This window comes from Taudactylus pleione, unplaced genomic scaffold, assembly GCF_031769625.1.
Source record: "Taudactylus pleione unplaced genomic scaffold, aTauple2 ptg000016l, whole genome shotgun sequence".
NCBI classification, from domain to species: Eukaryota; Metazoa; Chordata; class Amphibia; order Anura; family Myobatrachidae; genus Taudactylus; species Taudactylus pleione.
In genome coordinates, this window is record NW_028284418.1 from 34,686,087 (window position 1) to 34,706,848 (window position 20,762).

Consider the following 20,762-nt stretch of genomic DNA (forward strand, 5'->3'; position numbering starts at 1 on the left):
ATCTTCAGTCTGTTCTTGGAACGTCGTCTCTACTGGTGCATACATACTGTGGATTCTGTATGCACAATTGTGTAAAAACACTGAACCGCTCTCCGGTGTGTCTGGATTTGCACGCTGTGTATTCTGTATGCACTATCGTGTACAAACACTGAACCACTCTCCGGTGTGTCTGGATTTGTACGCTGTGTACTCAGTACGCACAGTAGTGTACAAGTACGGATCCTCATTCTCCTTCAGTGGCAGCAGCATATCCTCATTTTCCTCCAGTGTTAGCTGCACAACCTACTCCTCAGTGGATTCCCCTTTTCTGTTCTCCCACAGTACCACTTCAGGAAGTATTTCCATTGTGCTTACTCTGTACTATTGGTACAGAGATTATACTAGCAGTGGGCCAGAGCGGTGTGTCTTTCTCCATTCCCACTCGCATCAGATCCCTGACCATGGGACTGCGACCTGCCTGCCGGGTGCAGCTGAAACCCATATCCCACTTGGAGGGGTCACTGGTGAACACCTACCGACAGGTTAGGCTCCGCACCCTTAGTCAGGTCTCATCAACATCCGATGCTTGTGGACAGGGAGAACGAACATCCAGGCCCCTCTCCCATGATTCCTTCTTTAACCCAGGACCATAACTTTCAGCCCCTCAGTAGGGGACTCCATGAAGCGAAGTGTGACACCCCTCCCATTACAAGCACCTGTGAAAAACCATTATGCCGATATGAGCAACCACTTTCTGAGAGTCATGGATGGGACCAGCATTTGGAGGGTGTGCTGGTTCATATAGTGCTATTTGGTGGTTTCTGGGGTACCTCCTAGGTGAGTTGGCTCTCAACTTGAATATATTTATGTATGTGCTATTATCATGTGGCACAACAGTCTGCAATCACAACCCAGAGTGGTTGCTATTATTATGTAGTGTAAGGGACGCTGGTACAGAGGATCCTTGACGCGGCCCCGCACTTAATCATATATTTGCATATATATGTAACAAAGACCTCTGGGTTTCTATTACCATGTAGTGTTCAAGCCTTTTTGCTGTTTTTATTGCAGTGTGCTGGAGGATGACTCATAATATGTTGGGTTTCATATATAAACATAAAATGGTTGGCATACAATGGGGCCATGTTTGACCCCATTGCAGTCCCTTGTAGCCAGGGCTGTAACTAAGGTGGTGCGACATGTGCCACAGCACAGAGCATCGCAAGGCAGGGGGGTGCTGTTCAACTGTGCCTATAGATTTTCTTTATTAATTAATTCACACTTGCGGTGCTTCTGGAAGCTGGCCCCTGTGAATATCAGTTTCGCCCTGTACCCCTCTTTGATCCCCGGCATCTCCTCTCATTCTGTTTCTGATCACTCCCTGCCCCTCATTCACATCTCCCTGGCCACCTCCCTCCTTCCCATCTCCTCCCTGGCCACCTCCCTCCTTACTGGTCGCTTCACCCTCCATCCCCTCTGCTACCTGGCAACATCCCCCTCGGTCCTCAAGCAAGACTAACACAGTCAGAGCCGGATTAAGGTGGAAAATTAAATGCTTCTTGTGAAAATGCATATACCGAGAATGGTCTGGTCATGAAATTGCAGGTAACATAGCTGTTGATTTAAGAAAAAAAAAAAAAAAGGTGCAAAAAGGAGGTCCGGTTTTGTAGACAATTGCAGATAGCAAATCCATTTACTCTTCTGAGTTGGGATAATTTTATATTTGTTTATATTTATTTATCCCAACACGGAAGATATAAGCTTCATGTAACCTATATTGATTATGTGGGATCCCTGGCTCATTGGCCTCATGTTCCCATTATTCAATCACCCATTTATGTAGACTAAAGTCTGACAGCAGAGTTTGGTGCACAGTTAGCTGCTGGGGAACCAGGCAGGAACAGGACATTTGGCGACATCTCTAAAGTACAGAAGCATGCAGCCTTTATTTTAGTCCATTGGGGGCACTCTTGTCTACGGTCCCAAGCGCTGCACCCTCCTCCCCTCCGGACCTTCAATCCAGCTCTGACACAGCCAATGATTGCCAACCCAGGTTCAGGGTTGCCAGCACACCTTGAGTACCCTTGTCGACGAGTTCAGCTTCTGGCAAAAGGAAAATACACTACAAGTAGCACTCTGTCTAAACCTTCAGTAGGTGATGTACACTGCCGGCTCCAAGCTTGTGTGCAGCTGTTCTGATGGGCAAATCCTGCTGCAGGTGCAGCTTCACCAGTGCTCTCCTACATCTAGAGCTGGTGAATTATATTGCAGAATTATAGTGTTTCATCACTGCAGCCATTGGATGCACAATGTATTTGGCAGTGGCACATAGCAGTTTGTACAAAGAGATCATCATATCAAACCAGATTTGTCATGCCACGACCCTGAGGCCACACTCCCTTTTTGGCATTAATTAGGGAGGGGGGGGCACCAATGCACTTCCTGGCACAGGACACCAAGATGTCTAGGTACAGCTCTGCTTGTAGCTGTAGATAAAATTAATTTTCAAAAGAAAATACATTTTATGTAAAATACGGTCTACCAGAAACATACAAAAAATCCATAGGTAGCCCAGTGTTTGGTGGACTGGTGGTGATCATCATTTGCCTGAAAGCATCAAATACCATATCCATGCACAATATTTGTATAAAGACAAGCTATTCATAATAACAAGCAGGCAATCACTGGGGTGCTTCCCAAAAGTACATAATCTGTTCAAGAAGTATGTGATGGAGGATTCTCAGCCTTCTCCTTCACAGGCTGATCCACTCTCCCCTATATCTGAAATGTCTCAAGATGATCCTACAATTTTTCAACAGATGGACAAAAAATTTGATAATATCCAAATATCCATAGACAAATAAATGGATACTATCCAGATGTCCATAAACACAATGTTAACTAAGCATGAATCTAACACTGAAAGAACAATTACTAGTGACAACGAGGATGCTCTAATGGCATTACAGAATATCGTAGAAATAAAATCCAAGGTTATAGGGGATTTATCTGACACCCTCCCTCTGACGACCAGGAGAATCGCAATAGACGTAACAATTTGCAGTTCCTGGGAATTCCCGAGTCGATAAAAGGCCCAGACCTCAACGACTTAGTAAGTGTAGATCTGATAAATGTACTCCAAATCCCTACCTCTAACGTCACGATTGCAATTGAGCGCTGTCACCGCATCGGCCTTGAACGCCAATCTAAAAATAACAATCCTAGACAGGTGATAGCCAGGTTCTTAGATTTTCGTGATAAAGAAAACATTATACGAGCTTACAGTAAGATCTCCTCCCTAAAAACTCTGGCCGTGAATAAAGGACAAACAGACAAACACCCACACACAAACACACTTTCTTGCTTATTATATAGATTAAGTAGGGCCATTGTACATATTTTTTCTTTTCTTAATGCAGTGATAGCATAGAACAGGGGTATTCAACAAGCACCCCTCCAGCAGTTGGGGGACTACACATACCAACATGCCCTGCCATATTTTTAGCATGCCCTAATAGCAAAACTATGTCAGGGCATGATAGGATGTGTAGTTCCACAACAGTCATATGTTGAATTCTCCTTGCACAGCTAACAGCATATTTGTCAAACAAGGTTCTGAAGAGGTAAGTGAGATAGATCATGGTATCATATTACAGCATATAACGCTCCCTAGGGGACGAAATCATATTACAATGCATACCGCTCCATAAGGGAGGGAGGCATCCGCAACTCCCCAGGGAGCCTGGGCTGTCTAGCGGTCAGGGGTAATGTTTTGGCCGGGGAAACTGGTGAAAGGTTTTCCATGGCTGTGGCATTACCCCACCGCTAGAAAGAGTCCGGTCCTGGTTATGGAGATTACAGGAGACCCCCTACTTGTTTTGTCCCCTGTTTTTCCACAACCCCACAACCAGGACCGGCTCAGCAAAGCCCTGTGCTGGTTCTTAATATACAGGGGCCCCCTACGCATTTTGGCCCCTGTAGTTTTAGAACAAGGACAGGCTTTATACAGCCCGGGGCTGGTTATGCTTTTGGGGGGAAGCTGCACATAAGTTTTTTTTATTTTTAAACGCTTTGCATATCTCATGGATACGTGCACGTTTCTGTGTTACTGTGACCTGCTCAGGATAAACCCGCTATCCTGAAGCTGGTCTATTATTTGGTGTATTTTAGTAAACTTTTTTTTTTGCGAGTTTGGAACTCGCACCCTATTACATTGGGCGAGTTGATTGTTTTAAATGGGAAAACATCTAGATGCGATTTTGATAATGGCGAATTTTAGTAACTCTGAAAAAATGCTAGTTCTATTGAACTGACACCCTATTAAATTGGAGAGTTGTGAAAAAGAGTGAGTTTACTGCAAAACTCGCAATTTACCAAAACAGACACCCTATTACATTTGGCCCATAGCGTCCGACTACAGTAATGTACCTAGACCCAGGCGCAGTGGACAAAAAAACCCCTAAAAAAATCGCTCCATTTGTGAAAACATCAGCATTGCGTACAACTCTAAATCAGGCCCAGAGTACGCCTCAGGTTATGTCTCCTCATTAAGTCTTTCTAGAGCACAGTGTTAAGATGTATCTGGAGTGGACACATCTGTTTGTGTGTAAAGACAACAACTAAGTATTTCTGTAAGGTAGCCATTAACATTCTGCTGTTAGGATAAATTTCTAAGCACATGTAAATACTGTGACAATAAAAATAATTAAAACAAATGAGACCATACAGATTTGCGTTTTTACATGTTTAACCTGCATTTTAGTTAAGTGTCAGTGCCTGATCAATCATTAGGCTGATCAGGCTGCAGTATAAGGTGCCAGGACTTGGAGACACCAGCACCATCATTTATGGTGCCACTGAAGGAATTAAAAAATAAACTTTTATTCAATTACTTTTTTTTACATCAGGAACCAGGCACTAATTGGGGCTAGCCATAGACTATTACTCCCCGACACTGATTTACACCCTTCATTGTGCCGTGTGGTGTGGATCAGCTCAAGGCTGTTCCGTTCCTCCACTTCCTACTCCCCGCAGCCCATCTTACTCTGCCACTGACGGTGCCGTAACAGCCATGGGGGGTTGTATCATATGCCAGCATCTTCGATCCTGTTGGGGAGGCTCTGCTCTCTGGCTGCCTGCCACATAAGATCCCAAACTGAATGCAGCTGCAGAAGAAGTCTGGACTTTGTAGATAACAGAGAAGTCATGCCCATACTTACCTACTTTTCAACTCTCTCCTCTGGGAAAAGTCCAGAAAAGAGATGTCGGAGGACTGGAGGTGTGGGCAGGGCCTGGAACTACACATTAGGCCCACCCCCTGATGAGGAATGCAGTGATTTATGGGTCAATCGTGAGGGGGTAGGGCCAATAGGACGTGATTTGCTTTGAAATACGTCATGTTGGCCCTGCCCCCTCCCCACGATTTGAGGCATTAACCTCCCCATAGTGCCCACTTCGTTAGGAAGTGGAAACTGGATGCGTGAGGACCGCTATCTCTTCCGTGTGTGCAGGTGATTTCCGGCAACTTCTGGGAGAGTAGGCAAGTATAGTCATTCCTGATCCAGCCTATCAAGCACAGAGGCGCCACTGACTATGCAGGTGAATAACGCAGGCATTCTGAACAGACACTTTAAAATAATAATAATAATAATCTTTTAAATTATAATTAATAATATACTATATGCTCCTCTGCTTTTGGCTACATACCTTCTCTATGTTATGACATAATGCAATGTTATTTTGTTTTTGGAAATATTTTCTCTCTGCAATGCCTCCCTTTCCTTTTTTATACCTTTCCCCCCTATCTATTTATTCTTTAGGTCTAATGATGAGAACTCTTATTGTACAAATATAAAAACGTGAAAAAAAGGAATCTTTAAAAAAAATAACAAAATTAAGTGAATATATGTAAAGATAAATAAAATTAAGTGAATATATGTAAAGATAAATATATGGTGGGGTGGGGGGCGTTATGAAATTATTAGCCTCAGGTGGCTGGTACCCTTAATCAGGCCCTGTTTAGTGCGATTATAAAAATAGGAGAGCATTGTAAAGGTAATACGAGGGATGCGGATTGATAGAGAACCAATAGACAGACATCAGAAGGTAGAAAGTGAATGGTCGACAGGGACTTAGGAAGACAGGGTCAAAAGGTTGACATGCAAATTGTCGACACAGAAAAGGTAGACACTTGTTATTTTAACCCTCCCCCTAGTGCCTAACCCTAACCCTCCCCCCTAGTGCCTTTTGTCAGCCGTTTGACCATGCTGACCTTTTGACCATGTTGGCCATTTACAGGTTGATCTTTTGACCCTGTCAACCTACTGTACTCACTGTCTACCTTCTTGTGTCTATCCATTGACCGTATTTCTGAATACCAACCATATTGGACAGGACATCAGAGAACCAGGAAACCTGGGCAGTTGCCAGGCAATGGGTCCCGAGGCCTCCAGACATAAATGTGAAGTGGAAAAATGTGATGGTCATAAATAAGTAGCATTTTTGCATTTTCTAACCATAAAAACACCCCCAGGGCATGTGCTCCACATGCCCACCCTACTTACGCCATTGCGCAGTGTGTTTAGCCAGCATCAGGCTGCGAGTGGCAGTTGTTAGGAGAGAGTTGTTGAAAGCTAATGCACATTTTATAAACTGCTCTGTGACTGTTTTGGTGCCATTATCCCCAAGCCATTATCCATTATACAGTCTCCAAATGACAGCATGGTCTATCTATGGTGATTCATGAGTCAACACAAGTGCCTTTGCAAAATATAAAAATGACAAAATCCTACATGCAGAAAATAGTTTGATAATACTTTGTGTTAACATTTCATAAACTGACAAAATGAGCATACTTTACATTCTATCCTGATTATTTTTGGCTTTTCTTAGTTACACAAGTACCTGTATAGCACCATGAATGTGTCACAGACCTGCCAATATCAGTTACAAGTCACATTGTATTATGGTAAATTAATAACGGAAAGTAAATAATTTAGCCTTAGTATTATTCCCTTAAATATATATCCCCCATCTGTTGTGGTTTTGTTATTAACTGTTGTGACGTTTTATGTTGTTTTTCATGCAGAGGAAAGATATTCTAATGTGTATAGCAGTGGTTCTCATACTGGGTGCCGTGGGAACCTGGGGTGCTCAGAGGCACTTGCAGATGTGCCACTGGGTGGTGGTCCAGAGCCAAATAAATTTATGTATGGTCAATTTGACTGGCAGTCACCAGCACTGGTTTTACCTGTCATAAAATATGTGGACAAACGGAAGTGCAATTCTGTCCACCAACACATAACTGCACCTAAGGATGACAGATACAGATGTGTACACATACATCTAGCCTCCTTGCGCATTAAACAGCCCGTCTAGTTACTCCATGCCTTGGTGCGGCTTCAGTGCCGGTCCTAGGCAAAGGCAAAGTAGGCAAATGACTTAGGCATTTGGAATACCTAGGGCCGATGCCAGTTGGGATTTGCAGCACGCTGCGGGGACCTGCTGAATGCGAGTGGCTGGGAGACTCTCTGCTCCAATCAGCCAGCTCAAACAGGCTGCAGTTACAGCTGGGATAAGGGTCTCCAGCAGCCACTCACTGGCTTAGACGAGCACTGACTGAAAACAAAATGCTAAAGCCGCAAAGCGGCGTCTCCAAACGCAGGTTACAAACCCCCTTTCACCCGGCCTCCATGCAGCGAGAGCTCATCCCCTGCCCAGCAGCCTAAGCTGGGGAGTGGTGTGACGGGGGTGATCTCAGTGCATACAGCTCGGAGCTCCACCCCGGGGACAGGCAGTTTTCGACTGTGTGCAGGAACCAGTAGGAAGCTACAGTGTGTGTGGGAAGGGCCAAGATAGATGTTCCAGGCAGAGAGTGAGCCTCCCAGTGACTGGAAGATGGGGGCGCTGGCATTCTGGTTGCTAACAGACAGACTTATCCACTGTTTGCATCTGATGTAACCTGCCTGGCGGAAAGGTTACTGTAGTGTTTGGAGCAGAGACAATCAGTGGAGGCAGCAGGCAATAGCAAAAATGGCTGCTGTGCATGCCGCAGAAGCTCCCTCTCCAATGGGCCTTTGCAAAGTCCACTGACTTCTCTCCCTGCAGCCTGCCAGTGCCAGCCACTCCCGCAAAGTGCAACTCTGGGTGGACCCGCTGGACCGGGCGCAGTGCACACCCAGCCAGCCAGGTGCTGTGCTGGGAGAGAGGTGCTGTGCTAGGTGAGAGGTAATGACTGCTGTGCTCTGCTGGGAGAGTGCTGGATGAGGGGTGCTGTGCTGTGTGAGAGGTGCTTTGCAGTGAGGGGAGAGGGTGCTGTATGAGGAGTGCTGTGCTGGGTGAGGGGTGCTGTGCAGTGAAAGGGGAAGGGTGCTGGATGTGGAGTGCTGTGCTGGGTGAGGGGTGATGGGTGCTGTGGACTTTGCAGTGAGGGGAGAGAGCCCAGTGTGCAGTGAGGAGAGGACAGTAGTGTTAATCTATATTAAATTCATTTATATTCAAGTTGGTTGGGTTTGCAAGGAAATAATAAGAAATTCATAGAAGTGCAAATTTTCATATGGAATGCAACATTAAGCTTGGTGGCGGGATTATGGGCACCAAATTGGTTGAGTCTTTTTGTGCGACTTCCCCTGAAAATCGGTGTTATTCATAAAGCAAAGCGAATAGGACACACAAGCAGCTTCTGCTGATTAAAATGATAGCAGCATGCCTATATTCTGTGTGCGACTGCATCTGCATGGCACTGTAAGGTAGCATTTCGCATGCAGATACACCCGTAGTCGCACACAGAATATATTCATGCCGCATATTTTAATCAATAGAAGCCGCTTGTGCGTCCTATTCACATTGCTTTGCGAATAAGATGGATTTTAAGGGAAATTCGCATGAAAATACGCTCAGCGCAACCAAGCCGCACGGCGCTCATGCGTTGTGTAATGCGACATGTAGCACACGGAGGATAGATGTATGTGGACACATCTGTACGCACAGTTTGCTTAAATTAATACATTTTTGCTGAATTTCTCAATAAAAAAACTTTTGGTCTATGTGCCATGATTCAAGAAAGTTTGGGAACCACTGGTGTATAGCTTGTTACCTTTATGTAAAGCTGCAGGTGAATGTTAGGGAAATTATTATGGTGTGTATGCATACAATAATTTAATGTGTTGGCTTAAACTATCATTTACAGAAACATAAAAATGTAAAACAGCAACTACTGTATATCATAATGTACAGTATACTTTAAACAGAGTTTCTGCAGCCTTACATGCAGCGCAGTTCTTACCAGTCCTTTGTGATTCAGGTGAACCATAGAAGAACTCCCACTTTGCCTTTGCAATCTTCTGTGCATGTAAAGAAGCCTCCTTTGGACACCCCCATGTGTCTACCTGAACCATTTAAAACACAACAGGTAAAAATATTGAAGCAATGTATCCAGTTAATAGTGCGTGTATGTATGTATGTATGTATGTATATATAAAGACAGGAAATGAAACCACAAAGGTACCTGCTGGCTAAGATCTAATCTCCTTGGACTTCTTGGTGACTGCTCACTAGACCCCTCTTTAATTGGTGATGTGACTTCATCTTTGCAGAAATGAGTTTCTTCTGCAAGCCTTCTAAGCAGGGGGCTTTGAGAAGGACTTGAGAGCATATTATTTGCAGATGGCATGATGCTTGGTGCTGGGGTGCTTGTATTAACATATTTAGTGGGAGAGTCACAATGTGAGCGCAGGTGACAGTCTGACCCGGCAATAGAGCAGGGACTCTCTCTGCCTGATTCCCGTTCTGATAGCCTCTGGCATGTTTGAGAGCTGTCAGATATCAGCTGTGCCCTACCTCTTTGGGGAGAAGAGGCAAGCTGTGGAGAGCCAACTCTCTGTTTGATGCTAATATCATCCAAAGTCTCCAAGTTTTCTCCATGGCACATTTTCAGGTCTGTGGCAGTGTTAGCACAACATTCTCCACCTTGGTCAGTGCCTTCCAGTAGAATACCTTGACCGGAGTCACAGTCTGTTGGGATCCCATTTAAAGTTTGCACACTGGACTTTTTCACAAATGTAAATGTTACAATAGAACTATGTCCCATGGTCTGTGGAAGCACTAAAGGTCTCCTGCTGCCAGGTGAGTATAAAGGACTGCTTCTCAATGGACTGCAAGGAGCAGTTATCCTTCCAGACCTCTGTCCTGTTTCAGAAACATTGCAAACCAAAGACCCTGTACTATTATACATTCCTAGGTGAGCACGCCTGGCTTCTGGTGTAAGGCTTTTTCTCAGTACTTGGATCCTCCGGGAGTTCAGATTTGGAGTAAAACAACGCTGGGGGCTGAATACTCCCTCGGAGTCCAATGCCTGTGGCCAAGGCTTCCCTTCAACTTCTTTGAGAGCTCTTGGAGAGGAAAGTATACAGTCCCCTTCGGGGAGGAAGCGCACAACCCCACTGGTTTGAGCCATCTTTCACGTCACAGCAGATCAAACGTTTAATCCATTCGGGTGTAAAATGAAGGGCTCATGAAACACACACTGATTTAAGTATCTGTGCATCTTTGCTGGATCCTGAAAAACAAGGTAAAATATTACTGAACAGGAGTCATCTCTCTCTAGGATGTACACAATATCAAGAGTCTGGTTTATTTAAGCACTAGCCAGATGACTGCCTGATGATTTTATCAACTATATAACAACAATTGTTAGACATTTTAGAGGCTGCGGCCGATGCATAGTTCAACAGGATGTGCGCATGCAAATGTAGCCCATGAAGACCAGCACATAAGTGTACATATACATGACTGAAGGTGTACCTTTTTCTTTTAGTATAAGGCAGATACAAGTACACATTAATGATGATGTTGACTAATAGTAAACAAGGAACATAAGTTACCAAGTGTAAGCATCCTGAGATACTTATAGCCATGTATAAGTGTACAAATATACTATGTTTTAAATCATTATTTTCTTTTGTGTAATATGCCCCGATTTTATGACCAACTCTGTATCAGCCTCATTAGTTGGATGGAACAGCTGCTATGCGTTTCATTTCTCACATCTTTGCACAATTTTTAGAAATGAGTGATCCGAGTAAAACACTGCAATAAAAAAAAGACACCATTCATATTACATATTCTTTGCAAACCATAGTGTAGATATAGCCTTATGCATGTATGAACCTTTTTATCATAGCTAATGCTCCCCGCTGTGTTACCGGCCACATAGGAACCTGCTGTTCATTTAATGTTGGAGTTAGCTGGGGGAGGGAAGCAAAAGAAGCCTATTTATATTAAATGTGATTGCTATTGATTTAATGTCATTGCTGTTTATGGGGTTGGGGGAGGAGGTCTAATGTGTCCATTAACTGCTTGCCTTTCTAGGAGGCGCATAGTACCTCTGTCTTCCAAACAGGGCTCCCAATATTCCATGGTGCAGCCTATCTACAACTACGCTTAAGACAGCAACAGCAGCAGCGCGTAGTGAAAAGCAGCAAGAACAGGCAGGATAGATAAGACTGTCTGCCAACTGCCCTGTGTGAACTATTTTCAGAGCTTGATGGATTTAGGTCCCCATACTAGTGTATGGAGACAGCGGGACAGATCTGAGCTGAAAGGTAAGCAGGAGATATCACTGATATCTCCTGCAATGCCTTTATAAAGAATACCCCCAATGCTTTCTACAAAAGTAGGTGACTGTTAATAATCACCTGATTAACGTTTCCCTTGTTTGTGCTATTGTAATGGTCTATTGACATTTGGAGGTGCCGTATAAATAAAGGATAATAATAGTAATCATTTTAAATTGTTATTTATCACATGAAATTTAGAATATAAAATGTATCATAGACTAGCTGGAGTACCCGGCGTTGCCCGGGATTTTAAGAATGTTTGTTTACACATCATCCTCCAACCAACCTCTCCTTAGGCAGGCCTCACGAAAAGTGTGACAAACTTCCCCATCAACAGTCCTAAGATCTTTGAAGGTAGTAGGACCTGTAACGGTGTAAAGCAAACTTTGGAGATAGAGGCATTCAAAATTTGTAGGATGTACAGTGTAAACACGGCCAAGAGCTTCTGTTGCTCCGATACCAGGATGACCATCTAGAGTGACTCCCTGTTTTCTGCGCAGAAATATTTTGGCAGTTCACAGTACAGCAGGGTCCTTGCAAAGTCATAATTTTGACACAGTTGGTATATTCAGAGAGCTGAGAATGCTGGCAAAGCCTGCTAAAGCTCTCTTCGATAATAAACATTAAAATCATGACAAAACATGACAACACAAAACGCTTGCTCTGAGGCCCTACCCATATGCCGTTAGGCCCCACAATGAGCTTCCAGCAAAAATTGTGGTTTTAAAATAATTAAAAATTAACAGTAATTAATTTTGATTTAAAATATTTTTAGCTGCCTCCGCTGTGTTTTAATACGCTCGTATGTAAAATGTCACGATCTTCGCTTGTAAACTGTGGATTTGTATAAAAAGACAGAAGTACAGAAGACAGAAGGACAAATTTTCGCTTTGATATAGTAGAGAAGATAGAAAAGAAAAAATAGTAGATAAGCTAAATCCTTTTGTAATTCCGTACCTGACCTGTAGAGGGCGAATGCTATGCAAAAATTGTGGTTTTTCATTAATTCAAAATTAACAGTAATTAATTTCGATTTCTAATATTTTTAGTAGCCTCCGCCATGTTTTAATACACTCGTATGTAAAATTTCACGATCGTGGCTTGTAAACTGCGGATTTGTATAAAAAGACAGAAATTTCACTTTTATATAGTAGATAAGTGACTGATCATAAGAGTTTTTATTTCTTCAGTTTTTAATAATAGTGGAGTAAACGTTTATTACATTTCAATAGGCAATAAAATGGGTCTTCCCTACTGTAGGCGCTATTCAGTATTTAGTGCCTACAGTAGGTAAGACCCATTTTATTGCCATTTACTTCAGTTTTCCTACTAGAAAAACTCATTACCCACCAGGCCTGCTTACATTCAGGGAGCGCCTAGGGTCACATATACTCACACCACTACATTTCAATAGGGCCCGCACACACTGGACGATGCGTGTACGGGGCGATGTCGTCAGCAGCGGTGCTGGCATTGGTAAGTGAATCCACACTTGCCGATGTCAGCCACGATGAACGACGGCAGGGGGGGGAAGGGTCATGCAGCATTCGGCAGCATGACATCGTTGACAATATCCCCAGATTGAGCTGCATGTACAGCCGACTAGGGATATAGTTATCGTCCCGCAGGAGAGTGCATCGTTCGTCGGTGAGTGCATACACACTGGACGATATGAACGATATCGTTATTCATATTGTTCATGGATATCGTCCAGTATGTACGTGGCCTAACTTTAAAATATTGAGCCCCACGTGTACCTCCATTTGGAGTAAAGTCTACTTTGTTTCTATTTTATTATTTCGGGATGCAATAAATGATTAATACAAACTTTCTGATCAAAATATGGAGTACATTTGGAAGGGGTCTTTGATTGTTAATCCTCTGATGCAGACATTTTATCTGTGGTTGTGTGCATGAGGCATCTTTCACAATAAGTACCACTTTAAATTCCCAATCCTCTCCTAACAAGCACTTTGCAAGGAATGCCCTCACTATGCACAACTGTTGCCATCAGCTAGTGAGAATTTTTACACACACCATTTATTGTGGGCAACAGCACAGTGTGCTTCCCAGTAAAACTATGTATAAATGTGCAGAAGTAGGTGCCTAAAGGCCCCCATACATCTGTGATGTATTGGTCCAATTCACCAATCTCCAGACGCCGGGGTATCAGTGAAATCCAACATTGTGGATTTCACAGATTTGCCGATCACGATCAAAATATGATCCTGATCATCAAATCGAAGAATTTTAAGTATGAAGAATTTCCGGTGCCAGTCAGATTGGGGAACCGGTGAAGTGGATCGCAGATGTATGGGGCCCTTAAGTCAGAGATTCTCAAATACAGTTCTTAAGTACCACCAACAGGTCATGCATTGTGGAGTGCTATAGGGACCTATTCATCATCACTTAATTGTCACAAAAGCAGGTGAAAAAGCACATTTTCACCTGCAATTGTGAAAATTAAGTATTCGGGCCATTCATTAAGAAGGTAAAGCAGAATGGCCCGCTGTCCCCATACGCTAGTGTGGGGACAGAATTCATCAAGCTCCGAAAATATAATATTTTTGGAGCTTGACTACGGGGGAATTCGCCATTTTCAGATGGCGAATACCCCCGCTTGTTGATCACTACCTGCTCTTCCCTATGGGAAGAAGGTCCGGGTTGCTAGAAGGGATCCTTTCAGATCCCTCCGCCCCTGTCGGGCTCCTTCCGCCGGACGTCGGGGCTCTTGTACGCATGCGTGACCTGTAGGTCACGCATGCGCACTGCTGTCACTGCTCCGAAAGGAGCAGTGAAAAGATTCACTGCTCCGAAAAGGAGCAGTGAAGCCGCTCGCGGGGGCAGGAACCATAACTGATTTAATGAGCCATTCGCAGTTTCACTGTACCGGCCGCGTGTACTTACACGTGCATGGCTTAATCTTTGAGACAAGCATATGCTACTGGCAGGATCAACCAGGTAGCTCTCAGCCGGAGTAATGATGAATTGCTCCGGTGGCCGTGGCGAGTTAGAGTGTTAATTATCGGGGTCCGTTTGGACCCCGATAATTAACATCATCAATAGGCCCCTTAATCATGCACAGGTGAGTTAGACTACTTTGCTGGGTCAGTAATTAGCCCACCTGCTTCCACAGACAGAAAACCTCAAAACATGACCTGTTGGGAAAACTTGTCTGGCCTAAGTGAAGCAGCATCTGCAGGTCTGCGCTTTTGCATTTTATAAATTACCCCTCTGGAGAATATTTTTAGAATGTTGCTCTACAAAAAGAAATTAAATTACCATTACTTCAGACCCAGTTTAACTACTAAATTATTATTGCCGACATTAACAAGTCTTTTTCTGAACATCTGTCAGGGCTTCTGTTATATTCTTCTTTTCCCAGATAATTATTACTCCATACATCTTGTCATCCTAAATACCCAGAAAAGTGAATTAAAGATACTGTATGCACTATACAAAACGTTTGTTGCAGATTTCACTTTGTAAGTAAATTGGTTTTGAAATGTTTGGACTGAAGAAAAGGTAATCTTGTTTGCTCAGAGGACTATGCCCGAATTTTTGATGAGGTCTACTGTAGCTCATAAAGGTGACTAGTCTGCAAACAGAACGACAGAAATAAAACTTTCTTTTGGACTCAATCTTTCTTTCTTACTGTCTCATTTTAGTGTTAGTATATGTATACTAATGTACACAGAGCCAAAGTGCTCTTTGTGTGGAGCAAAGAAGCATCATATCTAATCCTACTCCCGTGGACTCATAGTAGAGCAGGTCAACATCCCACCATCATGCCAACCCCGAAACAGAATGCTCACGTTTCCAGGTGCTGACTTGTCAAAAATAAAAGAATGTATGATCATTTTCATAGTTAAAGTCTATAATTTAGTGCATTCTCAATTTCTCATAAAAGTTACAACAAAAAGTAATAAAATACTCCTCACTTCAACATACTTTATAGATAGTTCTAGAGCCTGAAAATAACAGATTTTAATGTTCATATTCTTTTAATTACCTTCCCATTTACTTTATTTAAAATATGGAAGATTAGTGAAGATTTCATCTGTCAGAGAAGTTGTGTAGCAGCTATAGAAAGGAAGGGGTCAGCCTCCAAAATTATGTGAACTAGTAATAAAAAGAGGCGGATTGTAAAGCGTTAAGGAAGTCTAAATAATATTAAAACAAGTGGTATTTGACTTGATAAAAGTGCATTAAAAATGTATAAAAATTTTAATATGGAAATATCAATGATAACAAAATTACCAACATCATACATATAAAATACAGGTCAATGGCATTCAGGCAAAATCTGGCAAGATGTTGTAGTGGGCCACTGGTATGTCCAAACAAGTGGTAATATAATCATCTGCTAACTGGAAATTATCCGGATTTAACTAACTTCTTTCTAACACCTGTTAACTTCTGAAGTTACCATTTGTATGTGGTCAACCATCTATTATTATTTGTTCCCACTTATTTGGGAAGGGTGGTCAAGCACTACTCTTACACATGTCTACTAATTTAACAAAATACTGCTGCCAGCAGCATCTGTGTCACTCTCACACACCTCTGTCCCCCACCTGTGTCTCTCTCACACCTCCATCCCCCACCTGTGTCTCACTCACACACCTCCGTCCCTCCACCTCTGTCTCTCTCTCACACCTCCGTCCTCCCACCTGCGTCTCTCTCACACCTCCGTCCCACCAGCGTCTCTCTCACACCTCTGTCCTCCCACCTGCGTCTCACTCACACACCTCCGTCCCTCCACCTCTGTCTCTCTCTCACACCGCCGTCCCCCATCTGTGCCTCTCACACCTCCGTCCCACCTGCGTCTCTCTCACACCTCCGTCCTCCCACCTGCGTCTCTCTCTCACACCTCCGTCCCCCCACCTGTCTCTCTATCACACCTCCATCCCCCTACCTGTGTCTCTCTCATACCTCGGTTTCCCCACCTGTCTCACACATATCTGATCCCCATCTGTGTGTCCCTCTCTTCCCCTCCCCCACACATTTCTCATCTCTGGCCCATCTCATCTCCTTCCATCTCCCATCTTTCTCCCTTCAGGAGGTGTGCGTGGTTCAGGTCACAAAGTGATGATGTACAGGTCTGTGCCCTACCATCCACATCCTCAAGCTCTCACTGTGCCTGTGGTAGACAGACACTACAGGAGCAATTTACAATAAGCACCACTCCCTGCGAAGTGGAAGATCATCACTTTCAGCCTCTAATAGTAATAGCGAAAATTTACACTGCTGGGTACTGACCTGGCAGTGTTACTGCAAATATGTATGAGAGCTGGGGCATTGTGAAGGTCGGAGGTGACTGCCCCTCAGACACATTACCGGCAGCCGGGATGCCGGCCGTCGGAATCCCGACAGTGGAAGCCCGACCCAGGACTAAAGATAGGTGTCGAAATCTCAACGCCTATCTTTAGTCCCACTCCGAAATCTCGACAGAGGGCATCCCGAACGAAGGTAAGCGGGGCTTCACTGGTCTTAGCCATGGGGGGTGGAGGGTTAGGTTAAGGCTCCCCCCCGGGAGGGTTAGGTTTAGGTTGCGGGAAGGGGGGGTTTAGAGTTAGGCATCACCTGGGGGGAGGTTATGGTTAGGTTATGGGGGGGGGGGAGAGGGGTAGGAGTAGCATACTTACCACCCCTGTCGGGATCTTCAGATATCGGGATGCCGCTGTCTGGATTTGAACATGCGGCTATTGAGCTGCCGGTATTTCATATCGATTCAGTCTGAGGGATATGAAGATGGTGTTCACTCCAGCAGTCACTCACCAAAAACATTTTGTTTTCAGAGCCTGATAAATAGCACAAACGTTTACATACTGTTATACACGCCTAGATTATCACATTACTCCTGTAGATTAATAAAGGTTTTTACCCATAACAGCTGCCTTTTCCAGGTGAAGCAAGTTCACCCGGTACTAGAATGCTCCCAGGACTTAACTCAGGTATAAAGAATCATTGTGGAAACTAGACAGCACAATGAATGGGCTGAAGTGGGAGCAGGAGAAAATCCAGGTCCATAAACAGGTAGATTACTAAGCAGATGCAGGACTGGCAAGGACAGAGTGCAGACAGGGATTGCTACAAGCAGGTACAAGTATAAATTCAAGAATGGCTGGCAAATTCAGGCAGAAAACTACTAGAAAACTGTAGCAGGGCAGGTGACTTCTGGCAAGACAGAAGCAATAGCTCACAATGCAACTAAGCCCTGACTGTGCTTTAACTATTCAGAAAGAAGCCACTCAGAACCCCAGAACAGAGACAGACAACTTACAATTAGTTATACTGCAGCTGAGAAGCTGCACATTCAGAGACGGGTCACTTACAAAGAAAACATCCCAACTGTAGTAACAGCCAGGACCAACAGGCAGTGCGGCCGCAAAACATACCGTCAGGACCTTCGGCCATTGTGGCTGCCATGACATGGTGTGCTGGTCACTTAGAAATGACCGGGACCCGCAGGACTTGTGAGTGTTTGCTTCTAACACACACATTGTATGAGGACTGCAGTGTACCCCAAAACCTGCATTACTACCCTTCATATGGTAATTACATAGAAATGCTTTAACCATGTGGAAACCGTTGATTCCACAGGATTATTGGAGGCGAGCCCTTTGATAAAAAGGCTCCAAGGAAATTATCTTTCTTCTGGTTGTTGATGTCCTCAAACAGGGGTTAATCCAACTAGCTCACCACCTGTGAGTCAGTGCAGCATTTGGTAGCTCCAGACCGGTTTTTGTTTGCCATCCCATGGGATGAGATTGAGCAGCAAGAGGGGCAAATTGAGGTACTGTTGCTGGCATTTCCACGCCGTTGGAATATCAACTTGCCCCCCCCCGCTCCTCCACGTGGCTAACTGAATCAACCCCTATGTAAATCTTTTGCTTTGCTCATTTTTTTGTTTCTTTAGATACTGGAGATTGTGTGGTCCTAGACAGATATATATTGGGCGATATATCAAACTAATTAGAAAACAGACAGCAGGGAAGAAAGATAAGAGTGGAAGAGGGTGAGCGATGAGAAACAGGGCAAGAGATGGGGAACCATGGGTAAAGAGAGAGATGGGGAAGGGGGTGAGGGCTGGAAGAGCCAGATATGGGAGAGAGAGAGACACACAGAGACATGGGGGTAAAGAGATAAAAGTGGGTACAGGAAAAGGTAAAAATAAGTCAATGCCAGTCACTACAGCTAGCAACACAGTAAATAACCGGTCCATAATACTAGTTTGATAATAAACTATATTAATGGGGGCTTGTTTATCAAGATGCACAGTTTAGCTAAGATGTTCATTGATTATGGTACAGAATTGTGCTTACACAGCTAGTTTAAATATATAAATACTGGGCCCATTGTACAGTGGAACAAGGCACAAGAAATTAAAGTGTTCCAGGCATCTATTAATTCATAATCATATAGGGGGGAATTCAATTATACGCAGTAAACTTTTTGTTTATTGCGGCTTCAAATAACGCACCTATCGTGCGGTAATCTCACTTAGTGTGACTATACGCACTCCCGCTTAACACTCAATCCAATTGTAATAAGTGTCTGAGCAGTAGTTTTCCATGATGTTTGCAGCGTTAAGTGTGGGGGAAAAAATGTCGAATCAGCCTGTACCCCCATAAAAGTGCAAACTAATATTGGATAACAGTATACAAGTATATCAGTGGCCAAAAGCTCAGTAATTGGGGCGCTGAAAAGGTGTGAAATGGCTGATTTTTTTGTCAATTTTAGCCCCTAATGCATGGTGCATACACACAGTCAGATCTGTTAGATGAACGATGAACGATTGAAAGATTTTTACCAATGATTTGAACGATTGTACAATTTCAGACAGTATTAAAATGAATGAAATCGTCCAAATCTGACTGCAAACACATCAGATGTCAGATATTGTTGTTCTGACATCAGATATGAACGATTGTACGATTTTTTAAATCGTTATCGTTCAGATCTGACATCAATTCTGACCATGTGTACGGGGCCGGAGATCAAGGTCTGTGGGGGCCCCTGGGCAACAAACGTGCGGGGGCCCATATCTATATATATATATATATATATACACACACACATATATATATGCGCACACATATATACATATTTATGTATATATGTGTGTGTATATTTTATATATATATACACACATACACACACGCACACATAGACACAGTACACATATACTATACATAACTTACTGTTTCAGAGGCAGGGAAAGGCTTATTGGCCAGCAGCAGCAGCAGAAGGGGCGGAGCCAAATCCAGGGGGCAGGGCTTAATCACTGGCCACGGCAGGCGGCTCCGATGAAGAAAAAAAAAAAGTTAATCTTGGGGATTGGGGTCGGGGACAGTGTGTGGGGGCCCCTACATGTGGGGGCCCCGAGACGACCGCCCCTGTCGTCCTCCCTATAAACCGACCCTGTGTGTGTATGCACCATAACTCCCACCTGCAAGCCTAAAAACAACTGTCCCATCAATACAACACCTCCGTATACCTATGCCGCATCAACTAACCCATTATTTTGCATTTTGCAGAATACCAACCCAAATATTACGTCATTATTGGCCAAATTATGCCAATTAGAAATGTTTAAGTGTCTACTTAATCAATAGGGCGTGGGAGGGGGCCCTGAACCCAGCATTTCAGGTTCAACCCAGCTCGTGACGCAGTGTGAATGGGTAACCCGGGTTGATGCGATCCGGGTACCGTGCATAGCCTAGGAAGAGTCAGCGCTTGGTGGCGGTGACATCATTGACCTGGCAATAAGCCGGGTCAGCCCACCAGTCTGAAAGGGTCTCAGCCGGGATGGACCCATGTACTAAATCCCAGGTACGACCCGGCATTGCGATGTGAAAGGGTATTACTCTACTGCCACCTCCTGTTTCAGTGGGAAACTGGCAGTCACATTTCTAAATGGCAACTAGATACACTACCATTCAAAAGTTCGGGGTCACTTAGAAATTTCCTTATTTTTTAAAGAAAAGCACTGTTTTTTTCAATGAAGATAACATTAAATTAATCAGAGATACACTCTATACACTGTTAATGTGGTAAATGACTATACTAGCTGCAAACGTCTGTTTTTTAAAGGAATATCTACATAGGTGTATAGAGGCCCATTTCCAGCAACCATCACTCCAGCGTTCTAATGGTACATTG

At 43.8% G+C, this 20,762-nt stretch overlaps 1 protein-coding gene across 1 annotated transcript in view; it reads right to left on the reverse strand.

Moving 5' to 3' along the window:
- PSD (pleckstrin and Sec7 domain containing) overlaps positions 1-20,762 on the reverse strand; it is a 266,492-nt gene that overhangs the window by 242,584 nt on the left and 3,146 nt on the right. Inside the window, exons 2-3 of the mRNA XM_088473556.1 lie at positions 9,485-10,534; positions 9,263-9,365 (exon numbers count right to left, since the gene is read on the reverse strand). Of these exons, the coding sequence (XP_088329682.1) occupies positions 9,263-9,365; positions 9,485-10,432 (1,051 nt within the window). The 5' untranslated portion in view covers positions 10,433-10,534. The remainder of the gene's footprint in view (positions 1-9,262; positions 9,366-9,484; positions 10,535-20,762) is intronic.